The sequence below is a fragment of the Rhinolophus hipposideros genome, assembly GCF_964194185.1.
Source record: "Rhinolophus hipposideros genome assembly, chromosome: 9".
NCBI lineage: Eukaryota > Metazoa > Chordata > Mammalia > Chiroptera > Rhinolophidae > Rhinolophus > Rhinolophus hipposideros.
Genome location: NC_138055.1, coordinates 72,532,576 through 72,548,490, shown reverse-complemented (window position 1 = coordinate 72,548,490; position 15,915 = coordinate 72,532,576). Strand labels below are relative to the sequence as shown.

Here is a 15,915-nt window from a genome sequence, read left to right as displayed (position 1 = left end):
AGATCTTTCAATGGTTCACAAAACCCAGACAAGTAACATCTGGTCTCAGTGTACCCTGTGCCTCTTGCTAAGCAGGCCCAAGCCCCACACTAGAGGTAGCCAGCATCCACTGATTTACAGCTTAGCCTGTCCGAGGAACCTTCAAGCCCAACACAAGTGGCAACCATCTGAAGATCACTTTAAGCTCACACCAAGTGGTCCTAGATAGGGTACAGGCAGCGACTGACCTTGGCTTGCAACAGACTCTAACCCAAGAGGCCCCAGAACCAACATACCTGGTGGCCAGCTTCAGACCACACCAGAGTACCACCCAATCACCTCCATAAACACAAAGAGCGGACTTGGCAGGTAACAGAGCCTCACTAAAATGAATCATGCTCCATAGGGTCGGCCCCTGCACAACAACTCCTCCACTGTAATCACAGCCTGGCCTCACAACCAATCATCCCAAGGGTCAATCCTTCCCATGGACATGTCAACAGCAATCAAGGCTCAATTACATCAGGAGAGCACACACAACCCACACAAGGGACACACCTGGAGCACCTGGCTCAAGTGAAGACATAGACTGCGCCATTGGACCCCACAAGACACCTACTAAATAAGGGCATTCTACCAAGACAGGGAGACATAGCAGCCCTACCTAATACATAGAAACAAACACAGGGGGACAGCAAAAAGGGAGAGTCAAAGAAACACATCCCAAATGAAAAAGCAGAACAAAACTCCAGAAAAAGAACTAAACAAAATGGACACAAGCAATCTACCAGATGCAGAGTACAAAACATTGGTTATAAAGATGCTCAATGAGCTCAACAAAGAGATAGGAAACATAAAAATAGATAGAAAACATAAAAATAAAAACAGTCAGAATGAAGAATACAATAACTGAAATAAAGAATACATTAGAGGGAATCAACAGTAGATTAGATGAAGCAGAAGACTTAATCAGAGATTTGCAAGATAAGGTAGCAGAAAACACCGAATCAGAACAGAAAAAAGAAAAAAGAATGAAAAAAAATGAAGATAGTTTAAGGGGCCTCTGGGAAATTATCAGGTGTACCAACATTCACATCATAATAGTATCAGAAGGAGAAGAGAGAGAGAGCAAGGACTTGAAAACTTATTTGAAGAAATAATGACATAAAACTTTCCTAACTAGGTGAATGGAACAGACATACAGGCCCAGGAATTGCAGAGTCCCAAACAAGTTGAACCCAAACAGGCCCACACCAAGACACATCATAATTAAAATGCCAAAGTTTAAAGACAAAGAGAGAGTCTTAAAAGCAACAAGAGAAAAGCAATGTGTTACCTACAAGAAAGTGGCCATAGGACTGTCAGCTAATTTCTCAACGGAAACTTTGCAGGCCAGAAAGGATTTGCAGGAAATATTCAAAGTGATGAAAAGTAAGGATCTACAGCCAGAACTACTTTACCCAGCAAAACCATCATTTAGACCTGAAGGACAAAGAATTTCCCAAACAAGAAAAATTAAAGGAGTTCATTAGCACGAAACCAGTTTTATAAGGAATGTTAGGGGGACTTCTTTAAGAAGAAGAAGCGGGGGGTGGGGGGGAGATTTGAATAACAAAATGTCATTAACTACAACTATCAACAATTACTTTAAATGTAAATGGATTAAATGCTCCACTCAAAACGCGTAGCATGGCTGAATGGATAAGAAAAGAAGACCCTTAAAAATCTGCCTATAAGAGACTCATTTCACATCGAAAGATACACACACACACACACACACACACACACACACACACACACACTGAAAGACTGAAAGTAAAGCGACGGAAAAAACATTTAATAAAAATGGAAACAAACAAAAAAGCTGCAGTAGCAATATTTACACCAGACAAACTAGACTTTTAAACAAAGTCTATAATGAGACAAAGAATGACCCAGCAATTCCACTTGTGTATATTTATCTAAAGAAGCTCAAAATACTAATAAGAAGACATACACATCCATATGTTCATTGCAGCATTATTTACAATAGCCAACATTGGGAAGCAACCTAACTGTCCATCAATAGATGAATGAATAAAGAAGAGGTAGTGCATCTAGACAATGGAGTATTATTCAGCTATAAAAAAGAAAGAAAAGAACGAACTCTTTCTACCTGAAACAACATGGGTGTACCTAGAGGGTATTATGCTAAGCGAAATAAGTCAGATAGACAAAGACAAATACCATCTGATTTCAGTTATATGAAAGAATAATTAATAACCTAGCATGACCTAGAAGTAGGCTGAGAAGAGGGAAAAAAGTCACCATCAGCCATAAATCTTTCCATTATATTTGATATCTGTAAATATCAAATATATATATACCGTGTTTCCCTGAAAATAAGACCTAACTGAAAAATACGCCCTAGCATGATTTTTCAGGAGGACATCCCCTGAACATAAACCCTAATGCATTTTTTTGAGCAAAAGTTAATATAAGACCCCGTCATATTTTGGGGGAATCATGGTATACAGATAGATAGATAGATAGATAGATAGATAGATAGATAGATAGATAGATGATATAGATAGAGATAGAGATAGAGATAGAGATAGAGATAGAGATAGAGATAGAGATAGAGATAGATACAGATATATTTTAAACCTACATACGTAAAAGTGATTAAGCATTTCCCATTATAAATGAGTCTGACTGAGAATTATACAAATCTACCATTGCCATTTTCCCAGCCAGAGTTTTCTTAGTAACAAAACTCTTATTTGTACACATGCAGAAAGAAGTGATAAGCAAAGGAGGGCATGCTGTAGACTGAGGCAGATTTGGGTTCAAAGGCAAACATGTACTAGACCTATGACTTTAAGTGATTAGCACTAATCTGACTTGAAATCTCTGCTTTTCACCTCTGTCAAATGGTGATAACATTTCTTTCTTATGGGTTTCTGATAAAGTTTAAATAAGAAAATACAGATAAAATGTACATAAATTTTGTAACACAGAGACTTGCACTACGTAAACATTTAACAAATGATAATATTATTATAAAACAGTAAATTATTACTGTTATCTTACCAAATGATTAGCAACTCTAAAAAGCCTGTCAAGGGATTTTGCAGGAAAGATACTTAAATGGAGTTGAAGCAGTCAGAGTCGGAAGGACAACAGGGGTTACATGATCCAAATGACATGACTCTGATAAATACCTTCCACTAACAGTTAAAAAACTTGAATGCTGCTGAGTACTCTACCTTAAGAAGATTTATATTCTCATTAATAAAATTATTCTGAATTGATAAAACACTGCAAACAACTATTGCCACGTGTGTAGATTATGATATGAAATTTTCTCATAGGATGGCTTTATTTACTTTCAACTATGTATATTAATAACAAAAACAATTACTGACATTTATAAGTTATGTACTCCAAATCTGGCTCTGTGTTAGAAACTATCTACAGGATTGCCTTATGTAATCTTTAAAACAACCAAATGAGTAAGATATTCTTATTAACCACACTTTACAAGATTAGAAATGAAGTTTGAGGAAGGCCTTTTACTATGTGGCAGGTACTGTTCTAAGCCCCATATAAACATCAACTTATCTAATCTTTAAAATAGCTTTATGGAGGAGCTTCTATTATTATCATCTCCAGTTTACAGATTAAAAAATTCTAACTGAGGCTCAGAGTCTTTGAATCGGTCACCCAAAGTCACAGGACTAATCAATGGTAGCATGGAGACTCCAACCCAGGCCAGCTGGCTCCTGGAGCCATCATTTCAATACTACAAAATTCACAAGTATGTTGAGTATGATAAATTCAAAACTTTATGGCTTTTTTTATTACATTTAGTTTTGAAATGTGGATTATGATTTTGATATCTTAAATTCTGCTATGTCAAACATGGACCCTGGAGTTAAAAAGTGCTACAGACTTCCATCTGATCCAAACAGAAAGACTTTAAATGAATTATTACTACCGAAGTCAGAATAGCACACTTAAATGAGGTGTCCCAAGAGCTGAAATACAATAATTATAAAATTATTTTGTTGAGTCTATAAAGCCTCAGAAAAACAGCACTTAGGTATTTCATTGAGGGAAAATGAATCATTATATTTTTTTTCTTTACTAAAAGAACCCATACATTTAATAAATGTGTAAGCTATATAACATTGACCCTTACTTAATTATAGCAGACCCTACTTTCTGTTCAGAAAATTTCTTTCCTGTTGCTGAACTGCCAACCTGCTAAAAGGGCAGATGTTATTCCTCCCTAGGCTATCTCCTCACCAAATAGAGAATAAAAATGTAGACACGACAATGACTGAGATGTTTCTAATCGATTAAAACAAGCCTCAGAACAATAGGTCTAATGTGCTATTTTTATAACTGTAGGGTAGAATACATATTTTAAAATATAACATTTGCTGTGTGTAGAATAAATATAAAACAAAACAAAATAAAATAATAGAATGCAAAAACAAATTAAAAATAAAGTACAAATATAATAATTATATAGGTTATTTTTGCCTAGAAACTTGTGCCTACCTGTGGGAAATTAATATAAATTCTATGTTGGGAAAACAATGCTTTATAAAGGACATTGACTGAACATTTGAAATGTGTCAGGATATGTAATAAACATTTTATATGCATTATCCCTGTTACTGTTCCCAAGACTATGAGGTAGATACTACTGTTCCTATTTGACAACTAAAGAAAATGAGACACAGATTTCAGTAATTGTCCCAAGTCATACAGCTGGTAAATGGCCCAGCTGGACATTAAATCCACATTTGTCTGTTTCCGGAGCTTGCCCCTTTATGGTATACCCTCTTTTATGGGTAAAAAACAAAAATATCTGTAAACTCTATAAAACCGAGAACTATTTTCAAAGACTAATAATAAAAATGATAGCAGCAGTAGTAGCAGGAAGAGGTACAGGAGAAAGTCATGGCATCTGGATTCTATTTTGCTTTCGACAACAGCTAGATTAACTTCTGAAGGCCTCAAATTCTTGAGGAACAGGGAGGACTAGAGCATACTGGAGGTTCTTGAAAAATTAAATTCTGGTTTTCTATCTTCAGCAAGAAACTGAAGATTCTTGTTTCCAAAGGACTATGTAAACCATGACTCTGGTAGCCTTCGTTGCTACACTCTGAGTGTGTAGACTTGTGAATGTTTACAACTGTGGACGCGTAGAGGCCACCTTACCTATAAATGAATGGAGCCACCGTGGCGGTGTTTGGGTGGCTGTGCTGCTGTTGAGGAAGCTGGACGGCACCATTTCCTGGGGTCTGCCCACTGCTCTGCCCCACCAGCCCAGCAGGAGGAGCTTGGCTGGCTTCCCTTCCTTCCGAAGGAGCAGGGCAATTGGATGTGCTTGCTTTCTCGGTGGTTATGGGCTTAGGTAGGGACTGGGAAGGGCTTCCCTTGGTAGTCCTGAATTTTTCAGACTCTTTGCTTGCTGTGCTGCCGGGTGAAATGGTTTGTTTTGCTGTCGGCACCTTGGAGCCTGGTTTTGGAATCCCACTGGAAGATGGGATTAAGCTTTCTTTCTTGGCTGCTGTTGTCTTGCTGCCCTTGGGGATCAAGCTTGCAATTTTAGAAGTCTTTTTTGGAGCCATCTCCATCACCTGATCCTTCTCATCCTTGACTGGTTTTTCAGTGCAAACTTTATTTTTGTCCCTGCTCTTTTCCTCTTTGTCCTTTGGCTGTAGCAAAGATTTTTTATTGCTGAGATTTTTGCTTCCAGCTTTTGGAGGAGCTAATTTAGGGGAGACTTTGGGGCTGCTACTTGTTGACCCACCACTATTCACTCCACTGTTAAAACCTTCCATTTCCCCGGATTCAGAAAAGGCATCGTCATCTTTCCCACCATCACTGGGTCCTGAACTGGGAGCCTGTGGAGGGCGTAGAGCAGTCCTGGCATTGACCAGCTTAAATTTTTCAAGCATGGATTTCTGTCCTGAGGGCGCTGTTTTGACCCCTTCTGAGACCGGCAGCTTCAGTCTGTCGGCAGGCGGTGTCGGGGAGGTGGCTGGGCTCGCCTGCTTCACGGTCAGCATGGTGGAAGTGGCGCTGTGCTTGACATTCATAGACTTGCTCCGCCAGGGTTTGCTGGCGCTCGGAGACGGGATGGCGGAGGCTGGGGGCTGCCCTGCAGTGCCGGGGGGTTGCATGTTACCATTGACACCTGAAGATGGTTGAGGTCCTCTGGAGGAATCTGCATATCCAGAAAAGACGTAAAGGACAGGCTAATTAGTTTGCATTGTTCATATCGCATCACTCAGTACTTCTAACTACAGACACATGCAAGTATTTCTCCTGTGGCCCTAAAACAGACATGCTGGGTGGCAAGTCATTTTTGGGATGTGGCCGTTTTTGTACTCTCCATCAAAACGTGTCCGAGAGGCACTGATTTTTGGAAAACACTTGCTTTATTTTCCCTTCTGAAAATTACTCTTATCCAAATGAACTTTGCTAGTCACAGATATCCAAAGATGAATAAAACACTATCCATCCCCTAAACAATTCTTGGTACTTTTTTTCAATTACTGCTATAGCTCATAGCAGTAAATTGATATTCCACATAGCCTTATGAAAATATGTTGTGTAATGAATATTAAGACACTGCTTTAACTACAGGGAGATTGGTTATTGTTATCTGATTAAATACGCTTATGAATCATGATTTTGCTTTTTGTTAATATGTTTATTTTTATGTGTATAAAAGCATTGAAATTTATGCTTATATGGGTCAGATAGTCAACTAAGAAATATACATATATACATGTGTACCTATATTACATATAATATACAATCCTTATAACAACCCTACAAAGTATGTATTAATATTATCATCCTCATTTTACAAATTAAGAAAACTGAGGCAAAGAAAAACTACATAACTTTTTCAAGGTCACCTACCCTGGATATGAACTGAATCCAGAGCCTGTGATCTTAACTAGCTTACCTACAGCCTCTTGTACTTATCTGAACACACTTTAAATTCTAATAAAAAATTGGGCTGCTTTTTGGGGACCATAGGAAAATAAGGCCTTTGTCATATAGGTACTTTACAGTGTACTAATTTTTACTCAGAAATCTCATTATGATAAGATTTTTATAGGATTGTTCTAATACTAATTAATGTCTGATCACAAGCCTTATTTTGAAGCATGAAAAACTGAATGTAAAAGAGATTTTTATAACATGGTATAGAATAAAAAAAAAACTGAGCCTGGCGTAAAAGACCTCAATATAAATGCTAACATCTGGGAACTGTTTAATTCTGGTACAGTAATTTACTTTACATTTCATCTACCATAAATGCCTCCCTCTTTCATACTTTATTTTGAGAGATGGGATGATGAATTATTAAATTATATATTTACGTAAAAGAGGCATCATTTGGTACTGTTAACATACTAGATATTGTCAAATAGATGCAAAACTGTTTTTGATGAAATGCCCAAAGAAAATATTTTATAAAGAATTCCCTTTTTATTATATTCCAGAATTAGAGACCATTAAATTTCATTCAGTATTCATAAATGTAAAACTACAATGCTTTTATTTCTAAATGTTTTCTTCAAAGACACGAAAATTCATAATAAACAATATGTACTCAAGCCAATAAGTACAATATGCTAGTCTTGCCCAATTTAAATAAGTGTGCCTAAAGTATAATAGACTTGTGAAACATATTAAAAATAATATAGACAAATGCATTTTTAAATTAAATTTTCTTAAACAAATTGGTATGCCAACAGTGACTTCTAATTTTCACTACCTTTCCACAATTCCACATTTCAACTGACATATTAACATAAGACTGTATGTAGATACTCTAGATTAAAATGTAGATTACTGAAAAGTCAAAATCCTTACAAGGTATATTTAAATTTTAGAGCACATGATTTTTTCAGTATTCATGTAAAGTTTGCAATTGTGTCCATTTCTTGAAAATTTGTAGAAATCCATTAGGTTCATGTTCAAACACTAAAGTGCTCTGAAAAAAAGTAGGAGTATTGACTAATTTAAGACAAACAAATCCAACAAGCTGCAAAATATCCAATATCTCAAATACACCCACTTCCTGTGAATGGATTTCAATCTTTTACTTCTATCTGTTTTCAATACAGGTAATTCCAAATTTATTAGACTTACAAATATTTTTAGAGAATGATAACATTTCATCATAATTTGAATCATTCTCAGAAGCAGATAGAACTTTGAACACCTACAGGTTGAAATGCCTACCAAATATTTCATCAGAATAATTCCCATTTATTGGTCAACTCTCGAGCTTGGTCTCACTTCTTCTGTATGAACACACACACACACACACACACACACACACACACACACACACACACACCAAAAACATTATCCCCACCCTCATCTCTGACCGTTCTAGCATCAAATCTGGGTTAGGTGGATCCTCTGCATTCTTCCACAACTTATTATTTCCTCTATTATAGCCATTATAACTCCACTGCTATTGCCTGGTCCCTCTACAACCCTGTACATCCTACAAGAGCAAAGACCATGCCTGTATTACCCACAGTTTTATACTATGCACCTAGGACCTACTATGTGACAGGCACTGAACTAAGTACTGGACATATATTTACTCAATCCTCCCAACAACTGCACAGTTTTCTGATTGCTATCTTCATTTTACACACAAGGAAACTGAAGCACAAAGAGGTTAAACAACTTGACCAAGTTATACAATTTGTAAGGGACAAAACTGAGAACCGAACTTAGCCTGGAATCTAAATGAATTCTATCAACCACTATATTATACTATTTCTCAAATGTATAAGGAGAAGTTCAATGACTCGTTAATGATAATATTATTCCTTGAATACACATAGAAAACAGTGATTGCCAAATTAATGCCTAATACAACTATATCTAGTGAACCTTATTTCTCAATTGTGTAGATTTAATTGGAAGCTAACCACCAAACAAAATGAATTTTCTCAAGTTCAGTGAACTCTATACATGCCCAGGCAATTCATATAGTGACCTCACTGCTTTGTTGATTTTTGTCCAACATATATAGCTCTGCTTTGCTACTATTTTACTCCTATTCCAGCAATATTAACCAATGCTATTCAGTTCCTACAACCTATAGGATTTGAATCCATACACATCTGTAAATAGTTACTGAGTAGCTATTCCAAGACACTCCAAGACACTGTATAATCTAGTCAGAGGAAATAAAACAGATTCATAATGATGAATGGCATATATTAAATATTAAATGAGTAGGAAGTGGGAAATAAAATGGTAAAAGAGATCAGAGATGCCCACAGGGATGTGCAATATTAAATAAAATCAAGACAGAGAAGCTAAGAGAGAGAGGTAGGCATTCAAGATGGGGGAACATTTATAGAGTGTTTTTTTAGGGAACTATGTGAAAATGTATTCCATGTATTTACATTTAAAATATGTACATACGTGTATTGGGACACAGAGTTAGAGAGAAATGTAGAACCCCCCCCCCCAAAATCAAAGTGCCATCTGCTGTGGCTATTGTTAAAAGGAACATGATGGCATCGTATTGAATTCACCTTCACTGTTCTACACCGATCGCAAAAGTTATTTGTGCTATTTCTTACTCTATAATGAAAGTGATAATAACAATGACTACAAATATAATAATGCCAACTCACATTTGTTGGAGGTTCTTTAACTGAATTGTCTCACATCAGTGTTCACAACAACCCGATGACGGGGGCAGGGCTCCTATGTTTCACTCCCATTTATGGAAGCGAAAGCCTTGAGCGCCTAAAGGATTCCTGCACTGGCACGTAGCTAGTGAGGAGTAGTGTGGGGGAACTAGGGTTTGATCCCACAATGTGTGACTCTAGAGCCCAAGCTCTACTATTGTCATGGAATGAATGACATTTGAACTCTAACACGGTGTTTCTGGAACCTAACTGTGCATGAAAGTCACCTGGGATCCTGCTGAATACCCATCACACTGTGAAACAGCAGATGTGCCACAGGCCCCGAGACTCTGCATTGCTAACAAGCTTCCAGAGGATTGTGATGCGGCTGGTCACAGACTGTGTTTTGAGGAGTAAAGGTGTAATAGACTCCGAAATCATGGCCATGACTGACAATATCAGTGTTAAAGTGTTGTTTCGTATGACGTGTTGTACCCAAATTGGTTCAATGTGTTCAATGTTCTTTAGCTGTGCAGTACCAACATTCTGCACTCTTCGAACTTTCAGAACGTTGGCCAGTTCCGTATTCACTGGGATGTTTGGCAATTTGTGGGCAGGGATCACAGAAAACAAAAGAAGCCCATCAGGTTCACCTAATGCCCTTTGTTTCATCATTTTAGCCACATATTTAGCATGTCTCTTCCATGAACGTGCAACTAGGTTAAGAAGTCAGGGGACTCCTACGGTGTGCCCGGGAGCTTTGGCGGGATGAGAAAATAGGGTAGAAAAGAAGCAGTCAGGATGCTTTTTCACATGCTGACATTAGCCAGGTAAGACTGTTATCAGAGCTCAAGTACAAAAGAGGCATTTCAACATCACTGTGCTGGAAAATGAGACTAGAGGGACTACAAATTATAACATCCACATCCAACCCACCGGCATGGTCACAGCAAAAATGGTAACATCGTTCTCAGACGAGCACACACATAAGACACTTCTCTAAGCTCAACTCTAAATGTGTCCCCAGCCTGTCTCTATATAGCAGCAATGAGGTGCTCCAGGTTTCATTAAGAGAGCAAATCATAGGTCGCTGTGTAAGGAGTCTATGAATTCCTTACAATAAAGGTTTCACAACCAGCCCAGATGAAATGACACCTGCAGAGTGGGTGTCACTACACATTCTAGTCCCGGTGCCATTGATACATTCCATATTAGGTAGCCTCATCACACCGGTATATTTCTGAATGTTGATAATTCAGCTTCGGACTCTGAATGAGTCATTATCTGGGAATGGAGAAAAGGACAGATACCTAATGCACATCTTTAAAGGGATTCCTGCAATGGATTTGTATCTTGCATTTGCAGGCCTATTTCTACCTACACCCCTGCTTCTTGTCTCTGGCCTCCAAAGAAAAATTTTCTTCCATACTCTCTCCTTGCCTTCCCCTCCTTCTTCCACTATAACATTCACCACCTCCAATTCCACTACAATCAAATAATACAATTTATCAACCCACTGCTTTTCCCAAGTACTTTGATACATGGTATCACGTTTCAATCTCTTCATACACCGTGTCTCATTTAAACCCATACTAATCTTCAGTCCACTTACCATTTCTCTTGTTATAAATAAGAAAACTAAAGCTTAGAAAGAGAAAGGAACATGTTTCGATCCATATATATAGTAACACTTAGAAAAGACAAAAATCAAAATTGGAACTCGGATTTATCGGACTTCAAAACTTGGAGGCTTTTGACTCTCTTCTTTTCCTGTGTTTGCCACACACCCAGAAATTCTGCTGTGATGGCTCTCCATCCAGAAAGCCACATGTCTGTCACAACAGTGAAGTTAATTGGGTAACTCATTGAAGCGTGGTTTCCTTCTTCCTCAGTTAGTATATAAATGAGGAGAACATTATGCAAGATACTCTCTACTCAGTAAAATACATACTCTCTCCTTGGGCATCCTGCTTGCACCGTCCTTCAGAATTGATGGAAGAATAGATTTTAACTCATGCTTAGAAAACATCTAAATCACAGACTTGATTTTTAATGATCTCATCTTGCCAAAAGACAACAACAACAGAAATAAATAAATAACATGGATGACATGGGAAAAATGATAATTAGTTCTAAAATTAACAGACGGAGGTAAATATGGCAGTCACAACAGGCATATGGGAAGTTTGGATAAGGAGATTTCTCTTGGAACTTCAGCTATCTTTAGAGCCTAGTGCCATGTTGCCAACAGTGTAATTAGCCTGAGAAAGGACACAGGGAACATACTCAGCCCATTTATCTCTTCTTCCTCACTGAACAGTATGTTGCAGATGGAAGGCAAACCAGCTTTCCATGCCAAAGGTCATAACACAGTAATAATACACCAAGTTACAACAACATGGATGACAAGAGAAGGATTCTTTTTTAAACTATTCACTGTGTAGCAGGCATTGTACTCGGTGTTATACATGTTCCCTGCTAACTGTAGGACAACTTCAGTATCACAGAACATTGTGGGAGGGAGAAAATGATTAATCAATATAGCTATGGCAATTAGTTGGTTAAATAATTAATTTAGACTCTCATTTAAGAATAACACACCAAAATACCTTTGAACATTAAAAAATAAGTAGCATTCGAATCCAAGTATGTATTATTACTCACTGTCCCCTTGTTTGCCTCACCACATTCTCCTCCATAAATGACTCCTTGCGCAGGGCGTCAACCATCAGTATTATGATGACTCAACAGAAACATGGAATGGTGTTATAGGGATCCTAGAGGCCTTGTCTATTCTGCACATGCTTACTTTATACCACTTACGATGTTACAGTGCCACTTTGTCCAGTATTGTGAAATGTAGGGATGTTTCCATTCACCAGCCAGTTTGGGGAAAAAGTATGCAATTTCTGTACAGCAAGTATAATTTGTATACACCTCTCTATATAAGCATTTATACATAAGATAATACATATATATATATATATATATATATATATATATATATATATATATATATATATATATATACCTAATTATCTTAATCCATGCATATCCCCAAGATTAACTTGAAATTTTCACGTTAACATTATATTTCAGGCTTACATAAGTATTAAGGAAATAAAGCAAAAAGTCATGGCAGAATGCATAACCAAATCACCAGGAACGGAATATAATAAGTAGAACATATTTGCATTGCTTTGAAAAGAAAATAAAAACCATTCAGTTCATTACTCTTACAGTAATTTAAAAAAAACAGAGAAACACTGAAAAACTAGATATCTGTTTTAGCAGTCAAAATTCCATGACTAATGCAACATTCACATTAAACCTTATAGCTCTGAAATGTTCAATTGCAAATGTTGCTAAATTCTCAATATCAATCCTACTAGATCTATGGTGAGTGTCAATGAAAGTAAAACACTTCCACACTAGAAAGTACTTCATTAGGATCCAGAAGAACAGAAACGATATCCCCTCTTCAGTAGATGTACAGGTACAATGTACAAATCACATGAGAGAAACAATAAAAAGATGGTAGCACACCCTCTGGTACTCTCTCTTAGCAACATGGAAAGACAACTCTTTGCTAACAAACTCTGTCAAGTAATACATATTTACAGATCATCATTTAGAAACAAAATTCCAAACAAAGCCTGGAATATTTACATTCCTAATAATTCTAACCTGTTTAGCGTTTTTCATACTTATTACCCAGATTTTATAAAACAAGAATGATTTCTTATAATAATTTGCTTCAGGTATATAAACTGTATGTCCAATTGAATCATGGCATCATTTTCACAAGATCCTTGATTTCCAGTGAACAGGTATTCAAGTACCCTAGAGTACTCTCATTGGGTGCATGGCTAAATTGATAAATGCTGTTGTTAGAACATATTATTCATTGTTAGTTTCTGAATGGCAGGTCCCCAAGAGAAGAAACTTGGATTCTCAAAAGAAATGCTTATCTAGATACAATGCTATCTGCATTTCACCACATGTTCTGAGAAGTTTGTTCTCACATTCCATTATAACAAAATGGCGGGATGGCGTTGCTTTCTATTAATACAACATTTCTATTGCAGCCTTTCTGAAAGTAATAATCTATGGCCATATTCATTGATATTTTAATTCAATGGATGAAATGGTGAAAAGAGCATACTGGTTTTTTAATTGCATTATTATTAAAATAATTTTAGATGTATATTTTGAATTGTAGTTTTTGATTCTCTGTGATTTCCTTTCATTAGATGTCATACAGCTTGCAAATAAGCTATTTTACAATCCCATACATGTGAAAAGGTACTGTGCCTTCAACAGTATGTTTCTTAACAGGGAAATGAAATTGCTTTAATTGTGAATAAACCTTGACTATTACAAATTCTAGAGATTCTTCAATTGAGTCATATTACTCCTCAACTAAGACTTGTTAAGGAAGGTAAAAAGTATATTTCTACTTAAAGCATTCAGGGAGTACATTACAGATAATCTGGTTAACCCTTCAAGTAAAATATCTCAATTCATTAATTTTAAAGGTAACAATTTCTAATAACCAAAAAAGAACAACGATTAGAATTTGAATACTCAAGTAAGTACTTTCTGAATTCTGTCATTATGATACTGTAACCTTTGAAAATTCTTGTTTAATTTTCACCGTACTTAGTCACACCCAGGATATGTATACAAACTAGTTTTGACAGAGATCAACTTGTCAGCAGATAGAATCTTATGTTTTAATTAAATTACACCACTATAAATCTCCATGGCAAAATGTTTAAATAAAACCTTCTTACCAAAAGAGATAGACCACTGGTATATTCTAAAGACTAAATTATAAATTATTTCATATGTCATGTTTATTATTGCTTTGTCTCTTTTCATAATTTAAGATAATGTTTTGGAAATACACAATATCATGGCACAGTGATTAATTTAGAAACATTGATATTAGATGTATTGACATAATTTGTAATTCTATGTTAGTAAAAAACGCCATGCAGCATGTAAAATAAATTCCAGGTGGCTGTACTATATTTTACGATGCAATGTATGCTTACGGTATGGGTAGTTTTCAGATATTTAATGTCTACGTTTGAAATATTATAAGTACTTGTGAACGTGAGATCACACACATTATTATTATTATTATTATTATTATTATTATTATTATTGTATTTTTAATTTAGCTGGAATTAAAAGCAATAGCTAACTCAGTATGAAAACTCTTGTCCTTTGCTGTAGATTTGGACCTAAGTAAATCTGCTTTCTATGGTCAAAAAAAAACACACCTCATAATGTATGTCATCTGTCTCCATCTTGTGGTTATTTTAAATATTGCTACTGTCTAATTTTGTACTACTTCCTAAACCTACATAAGAGACAATGGATATGAAAAAATATGAGTGTTTGCCTACCTTTGGATTTTCACTTTTAAACAGTAGAAACTAACAAAAAAACACTATTTCACATGACAGAAAAATTCAGATACATCACATATCAAAGTGTTAGGGTCATCTAAAGCATTTCTAGGTCTCTGTCAATGTTAGTAATTTCCTGCAAAAACATGTAGTATCATGTAGGTAAGCTGAATATTTGAATATTCTGTTCAACACACTTCTATGTCTAAATATGTTTAGTTTCTCTTAGAATTTCATAGCACATACATATGACACTTTCCAGGAAAATCACAAAACGAGGGAAAATGTTTTTCTGATGAGGAATTGTTGTCTCCTTTCTCCCCAGAAAAAGTATGTCTTTAGTAATACTTTTTAGGTTTTTAAATCATAGGTTTTATTCTATATTTTAAAGACAAACTCCTAACTTACATATACACATTATTTTCTTCTTTTACCATTCAGCTCAAGAACTGGAGAGATTTATGGGATCAAGACACACTGCTTTGCTTTCAGAGATTTAGGGTCTGTCCAATTTTGTTTAGATGCGTGGGACATTTTCACAAAAGTGTCTAATTCATGGATTACCCCTGTCAACTCCTGTCTGGGTAAGAGAAAGTTGTCTAATCAGACAGTCTACAGGAAACAATTTGAAACCATCTAATCTGAGCAAAAGAGTTCCTACCTGGTTGAATTAGTCAAACCAAATTTGCCAGCTGTTCTACTAACTAAGCACATTTGGCACTTTTGGATTTTAGGTATCATTTCAGCTGGAGATAAATATTGTGAAGAGAAGTGAAAATTCTACTGATTTGAAAATGCTACCTCAAAATCCAGCAGAATGCCCCAATCCC

At 36.2% G+C, this 15,915-nt stretch overlaps 1 protein-coding gene across 7 annotated transcripts in view; it reads right to left on the bottom strand.

The window, feature by feature from the left end:
• NAV3 (neuron navigator 3) overlaps window positions 1-15,915 on the bottom strand; it is a 785,517-nt gene that overhangs the window by 176,374 nt on the left and 593,228 nt on the right. For all 7 annotated transcript variants that reach the window (XM_081061016.1, XM_081061019.1, XM_081061021.1 and 4 more), the window contains one exon: window positions 5,194-6,205. In XM_081061016.1, the coding sequence (XP_080917142.1) occupies window positions 5,194-6,205 (1,012 nt within the window). The remainder of the gene's footprint in view (window positions 1-5,193; window positions 6,206-15,915) is intronic.